Source organism: Anopheles aquasalis, chromosome 3, assembly GCF_943734665.1.
Source record: "Anopheles aquasalis chromosome 3, idAnoAquaMG_Q_19, whole genome shotgun sequence".
NCBI classification, from domain to species: domain Eukaryota; kingdom Metazoa; phylum Arthropoda; class Insecta; order Diptera; family Culicidae; genus Anopheles; species Anopheles aquasalis.
Window position 1 is genome coordinate 51333549 of NC_064878.1, and position 15000 is coordinate 51348548.

Sequence of the window (15000 nt, forward strand, 5' to 3'; positions counted from 1 at the left end):
GCCGGTTGGCTCATAAATTGAAAGATCATGTACTGGCTGGAGTGCTCTCGCTTGAATAATAAGAGTATGTAAATCGTTTAGCAGCAAATGTATAAAAAAGCAACCAAATTTTACCCGTTCCAGTTTTGTGGCAAAATCATTATTCATAATTTAAATGATATGGAATATTCTCCACCGACAGGGACGACAGTATGCTCTGAATGACGTGCATGGGTTGCCCAACAACTTCGCAATGCCTAGGGTTGAGTTTCATTGGCTAAAAAGAACCTAGCAAAACCGAAGAAACCGTCATCACCCACCCACAGTGAGGCATTTTCAAAGGATGTCTCCTTCGAACCGGCTGCACATCAATCAAAGAAGTTCATAAAAGCTTCCGCTTTTATCTGGGTAATTACCCAACCGACGGCCCAAGGGGAAGGAGGGATGAAATGTGTGAATAGCGGGGGGGGGGGGGGGGGGGGTTTTGGGTCAATCTTCGGGTTTCGGATAAGTGCACACAGCTGAGCACACCGGGAGCATGATTCGATTGACTAATAAATCTTTCTTTACGGGCTCTCCTCCTCAGCACATCATCATGCGATTTCGATCCCCCCTCCACAAATGGCGTCACCATTTTGTGGTTTTCAATCAGCGCCAAGCCGAGCTCCCAAGTAGCTTCTTTCGCACTGTCACGTAGCCGTCCAGAACGCCATTCCAATTCCGATTGGCCAACTATCCCGGGAGGAGAAAAGGGCTACGGGCTTCCATCCTCTCGAGTTTAATCACTCAAATGGACCAGTGGCCGATAGGTTCCCGGATTTTCTTCAAGCACAACCATCGCACCCGAAAAACCCGGCTGATGCTGCTCCCGGGATAAGAAAGACGCACGCCGGCGAGAACTATCGATCGAGTGCCAACCACGAAGAACCCCGGGACAGGGACGTTGGCAAGGAAGGCAGGAACCGTTTCATCATCTCAGCAAATCGCAAAGCTCCACAACCGAACGTCATAACGGAGAGAAGGTCAGCTGTCGCGTTTCAGCTCTTCAGCAGCAGCAGCAGGAGGGTGCTGGCTATATTGTACCACTTGTGTCCACAACGTCAACGGTTCCCGGGGTGGCGATTGTATCGAGAACAGCTTACTGCCGGAGGCGCACAGAAACTGTGCTGATCCGGATGCTGCGGTGACCAGAGAATGGGAAAAGTTGGACTAAAAATGGAATTCAATTTCGTTTCACTTCGGAGAGTTTGGGAAGGCCCCTCTCGAGATGAAATAATGAAAGGAAAGGGAACGGGGGAAAAAAAACTCATTTACATAAAACAGAGTCTTGCGTAGAGTGACCCCGCCCCGGTTCCTTCCGCTTTCCACTTCCAGCGAGAAATGCAGTACACATAAGCCGTACGCGGTACGTGCATTGATTGCAATGCGGTCTGGATCACCCCTGGGGCGCTTTCTTGCTGTACTGTTTATGATCTGCGCCTGAATAACGGAGTCATGAAATGGTTCTGAATAAATTACTCTAACCCCCCCCCCCCCCCCCAGCAACAACAGAAAAAAAACAGAAAATCCCAGCATATCAGCATCGTATCGCTGCCAGCACTGTGTCCACTGGCTGGTGGTAAAGTAACAAAAAAAAAAAAAAAAAGAACCGAAAGAATATCCCAGATGATGTGAATTGATTTTTGTCGACGCGTACGGAGCAGTGGCGGGGCCACTTGGCGCATATTTTCACCATCATGTTCGGCTGCTGCCAACCATCCATGTTTAATGCTAACCCATAGCCCGAGGGTAGCGACCGAAAATCAATTCCGGAGCATCTTGTGCGTCCTTTTGACACCGAGAAGGACACTGCCAAAAAGGAGTAAAAGATAAGCGCTGTCTAAACAGACACAGGCACGCAGGCGTACACACATACGGTAAAACGTGTCTTCCGATACGGGAACACAATGGCAGCTTGTGGCCGGTACGCCATCCGCCATCGGGGTTTGACATTAAATTGCTTCGTTTTTCGCTGAAATCGTAATGAAAACCTAATAAAATATGTAAAACCCATCGGTGGGAACCACTGAAAGGATCCGACTGACGTCAGGCCTGACGCGAGCAGATGGATGATGTACGACGATGTCGTTGGTGTAGAGGTTTGGTTGACTGGTTGATTCAATGGAGTCTGGTATCCAATTCCGGTGGCTGGTGAGAGCAGCAGACAGGAGATGAAAGTTGCAATGCGCACATACCGCTGTCAGCCAGCGCAAATCGCAATAAAAATGGTTCAATGTTTGGACAATTTGAAAGTGCTACAAATACGCCATTCAGCCACGATGCAAACACAACGCCACGACGCGACACCGATCGAGAGGAGCAAGCATAAATCAGAAGCTGCCGAGCAGATTGTCGTCCTATCGGGTGTCTGGTGGTGTTGGCTGTTAACATTCAGCGAACGATGCACACCTTCGAACACTTCGTTTGAAGCCGCGAACAGAGTCAAAATGTGTGCCACGTAGATGGCTATGTGTGTGAAGCAGGAATGCTGGCTACATATTTCATGTGAGTTTTCATTTGAATGGAAATGCAATAAATATTAAGCTTCCAAGTGGAGTTCGTTTAGTGTGCATAGGAGTGGGTGCGGCTACCACACCCGACATTCCAGACACCGGGAAATAGGTAGTGGGGGGGGGGGGGGATCCTATTTGATAGTCCGAGCCATTTCTAACGAATATCAATCGACAACCAAAAAGCGGTTGCTTCGATGCATGAGCAACGAACGATCGTATCGAATGGTCATGTTGAATAACATAGCATCCATCTGGGACGTGCATGGGGAGAGAGAGAGAAAGATCACTTTCCACTCAGGCCACTGCGCTTTATCCAGAGTTCTTTCAGGATTTTTCTTTCCGATAACAAATCCATCATAACCTAGCAACCAAGAGCCAAATACGATACTCGTGGTGAACCACAGGCAATCCAGTCGGTCGATTGTCAAAATGAAATATTCTTCACCTTCAATCAGTGGGAAAAGTTCGACTTCGGCACCGCATCCCGGATCGGCGCAACAGGTTGCGAAGACGGGACGACGAAAGGTGAGAACAAAGAAAAGATAAGGGATTAAATTGCATCTCAACAACGGTCGGACATAAACCACTACCAGCGGTTCTCTAGCCTCTTGCGAATCCGATATTGATGTTTCGGGCACACCGTCGGCAAAGCTTCTTGGATGGAGCTAAGCTACGGTGCTCGTTCGGTCGGTCGGTCGTGCGCTTGCTATTGCTTGACCGCAACAGAGCAGAGTAACCTGTTACCATAGCTGGCTGTGGCTACGACGCAGTAGACAAAGGGAACAACAGTGTGGCGTGTGGAAGCTGGCAAGACGGCAGAGCACTCGGAAAACTCAATCGAATCGAGCGCTAGAAACATGGTTGGGCGGTGGTACGCTATCATCATCGTTGGCATCATCTTTGGGCTGCTGCTGTTTTTGCTGCCAGCGAACCAGAGCGCCATGGTCGCTGCACTGCATCGAAAGCATTCGCTCGAGTGGACCGGCAAGGTGGACGTAGTCGCTGGTACTCGAGTACCACCGGCAACCCGTAACCAATTTATGAGTCGCCTCCAATTAAGTAGCTGCCAACAATATTGTACCAAGTGCCAATGCTACCAACGCCATCAATCAACGGAACGCCGGTCACCGAGCACCGAGCTCCTCCTGGTGTACATGCGAATCAAGGATACGGAAGGATTCCATTGTGTCGACGTAAACCGAAACCAATCGGACAACGTGACCCCTCCGGTAACGCACCATGGTGACGGTACGGTAGTGGCGGTGGTGAAGGTGAAGCTGCTTGACGATAAGGGCTACTACAACCATAACTTTGGCCTCAACGCTCAACCGCCACGGTTGCTACGATCAATTCCAACTCCCCGCAAACAGCAGCACCAACAGCAGCGGAATGGAAAACTGAAACCGCCAGGAACTGGGTTGGTAAATTGGATGGCAACTTCGGAGAAATGTAGCTGCCAAACGGAATCAGCTTCCATTGTGGCGCCAGAGTCACTACAATCAGCTCACGCTCAATTAGCGTCCCGTGAATATGCCAACAACAAAAGAATTGTGTGGTTGAAGTCGTCCTTTAGTGCCCACGGTGGTCTTCAAGAAAATATTCCTAATTGGGACCTCAAAAATACTCGTTCTGACCCACAGAACAGCAGCAACTTGAACACGGTTCTCCGAACAGTTGACTTAAATAAGAAAAACTCGTCCCTCGACAACATGGCGTACCAGGACAATGGTTCGGGATGCGCTGTGACCGAGTTGCACACGAAAGATTCACTTCCTTCTTGTGATATTTTAACGGGTATAGAACGTCCTCTGATCCATCTGCGCTAGAAAGTGTTTATTTCCTCCATTTCTCTCTTCTCAGAGTTCAACTTCCATCGATGCACGAACAGATCGAAAAACGCACAAATCGTCGGTGGATGGTCGGCGGAGGAAGGTGATGCTCCATTCATTGTTTCGCTCCGCAATATGGTGCACGAGCGGGAGCACGGTTTCGGAACGGGATTGTATTGCGGTGGCTCCCTGATTAACGCTCACCTGGTACTGACCGCAGCTCATTGCCTTATCGTGGAACCACCGAACCTGGCCGTTGTGGCCGGTGTACTAAACCGCTACGATCGGTCCGCGCGCATGCAATCCCGCACCGTCCTCAGCTACCTGGTCCCGCCCGAATGGGACCGACCAACACTGTTCGCCGATATCGGCTTGATAGCTCTCGATAAACCCTTTGAGCTGAAGGGCCCCGATACGATTGGCAGCGTGCAACCGATCGCACTTCCAACGAGCACTCCTCAAGAAGGAACCCGTTGTATGCTGTACGGTTGGGGTAAGGCCCTCGAAGACCACTCCGGCCGTCTGTACTTTCCGAACTGGCTACAAAAGGCGGAAGTCGCCGTACTGAATTTCGAGCGTTGCAACCAGTCCATTAGCATCATGCTGCACGTCCCCGGTGGCACACTTTGTGCCGGAAGGTACGAAGGGCGCGTCGATTCCTGCCAAGGTGATTCCGGTGGCCCGCTGGTCTGTGGCGATACTCCGACGGTCGCCGGTATCGTGAGCTTCGGGTGGAAATGTGGCCTTCCGGGGTACCCTGGGATATACACCGACGTGTTTCAGTATCGAGAATGGCTTCAGCTATCGATCGAATCGGATCCGCACACTTGGTACAAGGGCAGCGGGCCGGTGTCTCGGTGGAATGCTCGTGGGATAGCCAGCGTTCTCGTGATTGCTACACTTCTACACTGGCACCGGCCACTGTGATGCAACTGTCTCAACTGGTCAAATTGTTACAATAAAGCGTTCACCGGAGATTGTGTTATCGATTCGGCGATCGGCGAAATATTTACAAACCTTTTCCAACACACAAATAGACAACGTACGAAGGTTGCTCCTGCAAGACCATTACCGCCAGCGGAGGAGCACTTTGGTGCAGCCAACTGTCAGGCCAACCACACAATGACGAGAAGTTGACCGTCCGGGCCATCCGGCCGGCATAGAATGTTAATAATTACATTCGCAACAACTGAAGCGAGTTGCAGTTCGCCAACGCCAACGCTTCCACCACATTTGCCAAGTTGAGGCAATTCGATTTAATTAGTTTCGGGCTTTCGGGAAGACAAGCACCGCTCGCTGAAGGCTTGCTGAAGAACCATCGGCACAGAGGAGCGCTACCACATGGCATATTGTTGGAACAGTCACCTAACACACAATGTCGCCACTGGTAGTAGTGGACTTGTTTGCCGACACAACTGCTTGGCTATTGTTTGAGGCAATCAAAAGCGAGGATTGTGCGGCGTGTAGACACTTCACAATGGGGCCAGATTAGACGGGCAACAAGCAAATGCACTGTTGGCTGTTGGCTGTAACAGCGGCTTGCCGAAGAAGTGGCCACATATTCCAGCCTCCTGCGGGGTGATTGAAACGAAAGCTTGTCTGGCAATACGGTACCAACCGAACCCATCCCGTTCCCTGGCAGCTGAATGGAGCACCAGATTCCAGACAAACCACTTCACAGTGACTCACACCCACATGGCTGGCGCGGTGGCGGATTGCGTTTTGATCATGCATATTTTATGCGCCGACCACCAGCGGTCCCTCACGGCCATACCAGCGAGCCACTTTCGCAGTAACGTTGGGGCAACAGCATCCTCGAACCACGTGAATGACGCTCCAACCGACTGCTGCTGCTACTGATGATGGTGATGATGATGGGTAACGATTTGTGCCCTCCGGGAATCCGGGAGAGCGAAAGAAATTCCGTCCCCACTGGATTGTAAATTCAGGTCCCCAAGAGGGAGCGACGTGGTCCTGGTTCTGGTCGTTCGGTGGTTAACTATGCGGTTGCACACTGCACATCTTTCGGGCTCTCTAAACCTTCAAGCATATTAGAGTACTGGCTCGCCTCCCACCAGAACCGGACTCGACCATCCGAAACGGCTCTCAGAATGACTGCTGGTGGGTGAATAATTTACACTAAAAATACTCCCTCGTTTGTGATGAGATCAGCTTCAGCTAGCCAGAGAGGGTTACTCGAGGGCTTAAAGTTTCGCTTTCCTTCACTCTGGCCATATCCGGCGAATGGACAGGAAACTTAAAGCACACCATTTACTTCACTTCTGTCTGTGTTTTAAAGGTAAAGTCAAGTTCATTGGGTTCGGTTGAAGGACTGAAGAGGAAAATTCCGGAAAATCCACAACCCATACCCCCCCGGTGGGGTATTAGAATTCGTCCGGTGCCTCCGGTGTATCGGGGCATGGGGTTTGACGGACCCGTCTGGCAGTCTTCAGTCGGTTGAAGGATATGCTGCTGCTGCTTCTGGTGGTATAAGGTACACTTGAAAGGAATCATACAAGGCCCACGCTTACTCAAAGCGTATCCTCCAGGACAACACACATCACGGAGAGGAGCTTGGGAAGCGAGCGTATCCATTCATCCCCCTTTTTTGATTACGGAATTTGTGAGATTTTTGTCTTCATTTGTGCGACGAGCTCCTTGCTTCCACGGACGGATTGCACATCGACGGAAACAAAGTGAAGCCTTTGGATGGATTCAGGATCCAACCAAAGCACGAGCGTTGTCTCCCCGGGTAACGTAACCGGGCGTGCATTCTTTGATGGATTTCGAGCAAAAAAAGACAGAGTGCCATCGGAATGGCATGCTCCGGTGTGATAGATGGCGTATCCTGTGCGACGAGGCGCAGGTCAATTTGAACTCAATTTAGGAAGTTATGATGGGCACCCACTTTTTGAGTTTTTGTGTTGTTGCCCCGGGTTATTGTCTGCTTATGCCATCCGTGTCTAAACGGAGAACCAACAAATTACCTTCGTTGGTTCGGAGCAAATCATGGCACATTCTGAGGAAAGCTTTCAATCTGTTTCAGCCTTCACGGTAGACAACAGGTGCTGTGAGTAAGCAGAGAACGGTCCAAAACAGGGAAAATGAAGCCTGACCTCGAGAATAGCACCTGTTTCGCGTGTTAGTTCGCTGTCGCTGACCCAACGCTGGGAAATTGTCCATTTACACGCCATTTTGGGGGTGTGAAACTTGCGACAAAAAATAAAAAGGCCAACAGACAAAAAGTCGATTCGACGGACCAGACCAGAAGAAGCGCATGATACGCAGCAAAAACGCAAACAGCAAACGGAGCAAGGGAATTCAATTTAGCAAACAAATCACACTTCCGCTGTTTGAGTTCCGATATTTAATGGTACCTTCTCGGTGGGGCAGCAAAAAGAAAAGGTTCCATTATCAAAGGGCTCCGTGGCCTGCTGAATGTAGCAAAGGGACCGTCCCAACCATCCGGTTCTCGCTCGGTGTCCTAGCGATTCCACGGGCTCTTTTGGCAACCGACATTTTATTACCTTTCGCCGTGTGCCGGTCCGTCGGGCTATGAAAAACAAAACGTAAGAAATTACTCGTTGGAATGTCCTGGCTGCGACTGCTGATTTCGCTCGCCAGAATGGGCAGAACATGGAGGAGAGGGCGCGTTAAGAAACTGGGATGGCTGGAATATTGATAAGAAGTAGGGAGCCCCGGGAGATGAAAGGTGAAAGGAAAACGGGCAAAGTTACAAATTGAATTCTTTTGCATCACTGGAAATCTCGATCCTCCTTTGCTCCTAGCAGTAGGTTCGGTTTATCTGCTAAGGGTTTTCGCATTCTCGCGATGACCTGGGGGTTGGTAGAATTCATTATGTTGGTTTTGTAGTTCAAGGTTGTCCGTACAGTAAATCGCAAATGAAGTCGAAGAATTAACTGAACCAGATGGTACACATTTTGGAATGTAACGAAAAGTAGAACTGCTTACTTAGTGCATTAATGTTGTAAAGATACATAGTTTTCCAGTATATTCCGAGGAATGGTAACAGCACCAATATGATTTATTTACTTACTTTCACGTCGTCAGCGGCAATCTCGGTATTCGCATGGGAATGCACCAACCCCCGGCAAGAGTAATGAGGCCACAAATTGTCCTCCACATCAAGGGGACCGTCGTATCCAACAGTGTAGCCTTGTACAGCTCCTGCTCCATGTATGCCAATGTCAATTCGAAGAAGCAAACTTTCGCCGCATGCGACAAAGCTACGGCAAGGAAAATGGCATAATGGAAAATGCCTGTAGGCACAGGAGTGTTGCAGCAGGGGAGCAGAGTATCAAGACCACCGGCAACGCGCACCACCATCACGGAAATCAACCAAACAAATACCGGGGCCCCATAACTAATTCCAAGTATCGAGCATCACCACAACGACTCACCCACCCACCCACCCAACCACAGGAGCATGACCAGCCCTTCGTCCGGTACGTATAGACACACAAAAGAGGAAGAAAGAAAATCCCAGAAAGAAGTAAAAGGGAGTTCCACAAGAATGAAGAGAAACAATTTGCCAGCGATTTTTCTTTCGTCGTTTCACGGCACTGCTTTCCTTTCCTGTGAATGTCGACGTCAAAAACCTCGAGAAAGCTCGTCTGGAGGAAGTGGTTGAGGAATACCACAAACAAAAACATTGCCCTGTGTAGCAGTCTGTGTCTGAGGGTGTGGTGGAGACGGTGGAGAGCACAGGACGACGACGACGACGACGACGGCGGCCACACCAGAACCGCGTACAGTTAAAGATCACGTCGTCTTGTGGCCGTTGTGTCGTTGGCCCTCCTGTCATCGCACAGCACCGCTGCCTGGTGCTCGTATGTTCCGTGAAACTCCTTGGAGAACCACATGGCGAATGCAACACGGCATACCACTTTCCATGGTTTGTTGGTTTGCGTCTAGTGTCGTCACACTCGCCGGACGATCCTCCGATTCCCCGCCGCTGGAGCTGGGATGGAACAATACGCAATCATCGCGCGGATTTCGTTTAACTTCAGATCCTCGACCAGACGAGTGGACTTTCGTGTTTTCGGCAACCGTGAACGCCCACGATACGTTCATTTGGGGCAGTTACGCTTATTTACTTGGTGCTGGTGCTGCTGCTACTGCCGTTGATTGATGCCATGTGAGTTGGTCAAACGTGAATCGTTCGCTAAACAAAAACACGTCCCAACCAATTCTGCGTATCGTCGAGTTGATCTTGAGTGCGCTTCTATGCTTTATAAAAATGGCTTTTGTCTACGTCCATCACAGCTGCTGAAACCCGAATCTCTCGCTTTCTTGAAAGAGTCTTGATTCGCGGATCACCAAAAAGTCCCACGAAACGATACGAATTGCGACTCCTAGCTTTACTTTCAATGTTGATTAAAATCTCAAAAGAAAACCATCATCACGGTGGAACAAAAGCGTCAAAAAAGTAATATTTGCCCTCGTTCTATACGGCTACGGAAATCGTTGTTTAAATCAACAACCCAATATTTGTCCGCGTGTAAAACGGGCCCCACGGGCATCCGGAAGCTCATAAGTTTGTTTGCGATGGAGCAGAACTGCGCCAGGATGGATAGGGTGCAAGCTCGCTGTGAAATGTGCGTTCTCTGCGGTTCAATGGTGAGTGACTTTGTTGTGTTTACCGGGGGGGTTCATTGCCATCCTGGAGAATGCTTCCAGTGAGTACGCTCTCTTTTGCTTTACCATTTAGGAGCGTAAATATTCAGTTGAGCATATTTCGCTCAAATTTAAGAAAAGCATCTCTTCTCTCCTTTTTGATTTCTCTCGAATGTACTACGAAAGGATAAGCGAATCCTTGAGTAAGATAGTAACAGTTTGCGCTAGAATCCAACAGATGGCGGACGAGCAACACACAAATGGAGGCGCCTCAAAACGAAGGCAGCAGCGCTAGATTTGTTAAGTAATTTTCATTATGCCAATCTCTTGCTTGATTGTGTTGCTTGCTTGATAGAGTATGCAAATTATTCGAAAGCAATCAGAGAAAAATGCAACAAAATAACAGCCCATCAACCCTGGTTGGAGTAAGGTGAGGGAGTTGTTGCTCCTTGACCATCCTTCGAGTGATTCCCCATCGGCCAACAGTGTCCAACGGTTACGCCAACGGATGAGAGAAAATAGGTGAATCAATTTCACGCAACGTTAGCTGCCGTTTCACAGCAAATTTGACCGATTACGCTGCAGGGGAGCACGGCTTGCTGCGATCGCATAGATGACCTTGCTGATGGCCACCCTATCGCGTTTATCGTTGAACAATTTCTCACCAACAAATGTTACAGTTACTCAAATTTTTATGGTTTTGCAAATGAAAACGCAGTTTCTCTAAAAAATTAAAAGTTTTTTCTCATTATTTTCAAACAACTTTCCTTTTACAGTAGACAATGATGAAACATGCTTGCAAAAAACAGAGCAACCCACTCCCCCATTACCTTAGCAACATGAAATGGATGCTCCATGGCAGCTGCAAGGAAGCAGCAGCTTCATGATCATGCCCAAAAGTATGTTTATCATTACTCATCTCCCCACGGATTGGCCTCGTGCGCTGCGTTACTGGCAGCATAGCAAGTGTAGCGTTTCCCACATCGAAACAATATTTCAACTTCCGTTCTCAAACCAAAAATAATGGAAACTCCTTTCCACGGCTTCCACAGTGCAGCATCAGATCGCGAGCGTGGTGGAGGGCCCAGGGATAAGATTCGTCAAATTTATAACTCTATTCCTGCGGGGACACACCAAGGGATGCATCATCGTGGAAGGAACGCCACGCTTCCCTGCCTCCTCCTCCTCCTTTAAACACCCAAGTGTTCGCATTGCAAATCGGAGCCGGAGAGTACAGCGGAGCGCTTACTGATAATGCCATATCTTCCAACCAACTGCACGCCATTCTCAGTGGAATGAGCCCTCAAAATGGAGCAGAAAAAGGCAACGCGCAGAAGGAAGAGAAGGTACCACACATATGGCCATATATTTTCTGCATCATTTCGTTCCCCTCTATTTGGTCGACGGGCGGGGACAGCATCAGCGGTCTTTCGACGAGTTGGTCCAGTTGCAGACAGGGTTTTCACTTCCTGGTAGCGTGCTTATCACGCGCCTCGCCTTTCACGTCTCACAAGAAACGTGACCGAATGTGGGACACCGAATGAGCGCGTTTTCGCGTTGTAATTCAGATAAATTCTTGATCACGATTTCGAACCTCCCTCACTCTTGGTGGAAATGTAAATGTTTTGCAAACCACCCTGGCGTTCGTGTAGGCAATGACTACTGTGCCCCAACACCAAGAGCCTGTTAGCAGCTGCCTGGAGCCAGCTGGTCTGCTTTGCATGGCGCGAAACGATGGACGATGGAGTCGAGAAATAAACACTTTTCTTTCAATTTTTTTCCCCCGTTCGTTCAATTGTTCCCAACACGAAACGCGTTTCCATAAACTTTCATTGGCGTACACGTGGCACTGTGGCTACTCGGCAGGCGAAGAGAGGATCTGTACCATTTTGCCAAGAAGGAACAAGAGCCGACGAGCTAGGTTGATGGCTGTATGTAGCCATGTATGTGCTGTTAGGCCGGCGAGAGGAGGGCAAATGACTTCCTGTCTTCCTGTCCGCAACAGGAAGCCCTGTGGATGGCTGGGATGGGAAATAAATAAAACTTTTCAGTCCAAAGTTTGCCTTCTTCCTATTGCCGTAGAGTGAGCGAAGCCGGTCTGTGTCTGCTCTTGTGAGGCAAACAATCAAAGTCCTGTTTTCCAATTGCACAATGCTTCGTTGCATGCCGATTGTTTGTAAGGTTGTACCATACGGTTGAAGGGATTCAATTCGCACCTCCCTGACTCGTGCTTTGTAAAGAATGGCCAAAGCAAGGCCATCGTACTAGTCAACCAATCCAGGTAGCTTCCTGATGTCTCAATCTAGTTACTAGAGTGTTGCGGTTCTAGTTCTTCCATACAACGAAGAGCACACCCTCAAAGTTCGTCGAAAACCGATCAAAAGCTAACAATTTCAACTTTTGCCAAGCTGGATCCCAAAGTCCCTAGTCTGCTTCCGGGGACGGTCATTCGGGGATGACTTCTTCGCTTGACGATGGTTTCAGTTGAGCAAATTTTGATGACCTGTTCTGAACGTCGTCCACAGTTTATTTACTTAGTGTTCTACTAGTGAGCGCGTGGGCTGGATGTGGTCACTTCGAGATTAGTTTCTCTCATGTGTTTTAATTCAATCCTCATAGATATCCGCATTTTTTGCCTCCAAAGTTCGGCGTTCTTTAAAGCGAACCATATTTTAAATTCCAATTTAAAAATGAAACTGAAAGAGTTAACTTTATAATACTTCTCGAATCCCATCCCATCATTCTGTTGGCTTTCTGTTGGCTTTCAGTGCCGGTTTGTGATCCAGAAATGGTAGATCCAACGCCGACATACCGCGCCACGGACGCAAAATGAATGATGATGTTCCAGCATTAAGTCGACTGGCACCCTTCAACCTTTTAACTCTCGGACCAATTCATTCTGCAAGCCAGACTCAAGTTTTCGGCACAAAACACACAAAACTTTGCACCCACTTCCCCCTTCCACCATCGTCGGAAGCCAGCGCGTCTTATCATCCTCGGCGCAAGCTACAAAACAAGAATATGCCAGACAGGAAGGCACATTAATTGGGAGAGAATTTGATAGCATTCTCAACCATCTTTCTTTGGTGCGCAGCCATCCCTTTCCCCTTTCCAGTGGTAGCAATGACGAGACGTTACGTGTTTTAACGAGCAAATTACTCCCGGCGATGCCCGGGGACCGGGAACTGCAATGAGGAAGCAACGAAATCAAATTGAAACGAGACACCACTTGGCATCTCGCTCACTTTTTATTCATCTACACGGCGGTCATGAAAAACGCCCGGCAAGCAGGATTTTATTTGAGTTAGTCCGACACTCCGAGACACACGGACGCGGATGCTTAACTAATTAGGATAATGCCGCATGAATACCAGGGCGAACTGAGAGGCGAGAGAGAGAGAGAGATCTGAATGGCGCCTTCCTGCGTCTTCACTGTACCAGCTGCACACCGATCGGTCGTGCCCCAGGAGCTATCCGCCGTAGCTCGGCCTCACTCTTGAGCTCACGGATCTGCACCTGATCGCTCTGTTCCTTTCCGAGCAACGATCGAAGCGCTTTGCGGATTTCCTCGTTCAGCTTCTCGCCCGTTGGGTTACCCGTGACAACCAGGACCTGCTGTTCGTACTGAGGCTCCTGTTGTTGTTGTTGCTGCTTCTGCTGCTGCTGCTGCTGCCTTGGAGCTGCGGCTGCCGCCGGTGGGGTTTGCGTCGCCCTCAGAGATCGCACCTTATCACGCTTGAAGGCAACTTTGGTGTCGGTGTCACTGCTTGCCGCGATTGCAACTACAGCGATCAAAACGATGGCCAACCGGAGAGCGACTGAGCGATGCTGTGCCATCTTCGATGCTGATGGATCTGCTACTGCTGTTGTGAGCGCGAAGTACGAACAACGAATATACGGCGACGAGATGCACCTGGCAGGCGTTGCGATCCAGCACTACTGTGTGGTGATGGTACGGATCAGTTCGGTTTTATAGAGTTCTGTTTGCAGCCCGGGTGCTGGAGGGTGGAGTGGGATTCAGAAAACCGGCTTTCTGCTAAGCGCTCCCCAGCTGCCCTCCCACACTCCGCTGGGAGGACTGGTTTACATAATCTCCGATCGATCACCGAATTTCGACCGCTCATGTGACCGTTTTTTGCTCGTGAATCTGTGCAAGATCAGCGAACGAAATTGAGAGTAACGCCCGTGCCCGCGGTTCCACGGTGCAGCACGAGAAGACGAAAAAAAAACAGCCCGCAATGCAGTCTACCGGTGGAGCCGTTCGCTCCGTGGACTACAAAAAAAGTATAAGGAAGTAGGATGTTTAAAACGGTCAAGGATAAATTCGAAAGAACACCAACACTGTTGCCACTGTTGGATTTATTTTTGCGACCATTTTTTTTGCGAATTTCACAGAAAACGAAATCACCGGAACAAGCGGATTCCCGTAACGAAAGCAAAATCCCGAGGATGTCTCCGGTGAGAGGAGCTGAGAGTGGTCTTGCACAGACGGCAGCCTGATGTTCTTCTTCCCTTCGAATGACGCTGCTGAACCGGTTTTCTAATTTAAAAAGTCGCGTTCGCCCTTTCTACTGCGTCTAGCAGGCGAATCAAGTCAAACAACTCCACCGTATGCAAATGAGCAGACTGGCAATCAGTTCTTGAGCTGCCTCCTATCGAGAACAGCCTCCCCCCCCCCTTCAGCTTAAAACAGGTCACAAAAAGAGAAAGAAGCAAAGATGAGCAACGACCATCTTCAATGTCGCTTGTCGCTTGGCTTCGCTACCTTCCTTACCTATTCGATCCAATTTCAGTTGGTTTGAACTGATTACGAGAAGCAAATATTGATCTCGGCAACTGTCCGCGCGCTGATGTTTAATCAATCTCCGGAGGTCCGTTTTTTTTCTCAACAAAAAATGAAGGAAGCAAGATTATCGAATATGTTTGCTCAAAACAATATTTGCCTACTCTGTGATAGGCAATAGAGGCGAAAAGCCAATAGCCCGGCGACGGGTAAACCTACT

The 15000-nt window shown here is 49.2% G+C and overlaps 2 protein-coding genes across 2 annotated transcripts in view; one reads left to right on the forward strand and one right to left on the reverse strand.

Annotated features, from left to right (window-relative positions):
* The first annotated feature begins 3685 nt into the window (after nucleotides 1–3685).
* On the forward strand, nucleotides 3686–5287 carry LOC126576740 (trypsin II-P29-like). The gene is made up of 2 exons (XM_050238045.1): nucleotides 3686–3948; nucleotides 4420–5287. The coding sequence occupies exons 1-2, from the start codon at nucleotides 3686–3688 to the stop codon at nucleotides 5285–5287; spliced, it is 1131 nt and encodes a 376-aa protein (XP_050094002.1).
* A 9708-nt stretch (nucleotides 5288–14995) lies between these two features.
* Nucleotides 14996–15000, reverse strand: part of LOC126576741 (probable chitinase 2) — a 1521-nt gene continuing 1516 nt past the window's right edge. The window contains exon 6 of the mRNA XM_050238046.1: nucleotides 14996–15000. This exon is cut by the window's right edge and continues 463 nt beyond it. Coding sequence (XP_050094003.1) covers nucleotides 14996–15000 — 5 coding nt within the window.

Bases quoted from the DNA above. Each gene is read 5' to 3' on its own strand.
- LOC126576740 (XM_050238045.1), top strand. From the start codon at position 3,686: ATGCGAATCAAGGATACGGAAGGATTCCATTGTGTCGACGTAAACCGA. The intron at 3,949-4,419 runs GTTGGTAAATTG...ATGCACGAACAG, and splicing joins CTGAAACCGCCAGGAACTGG to ATCGAAAAACGCACAAATCG.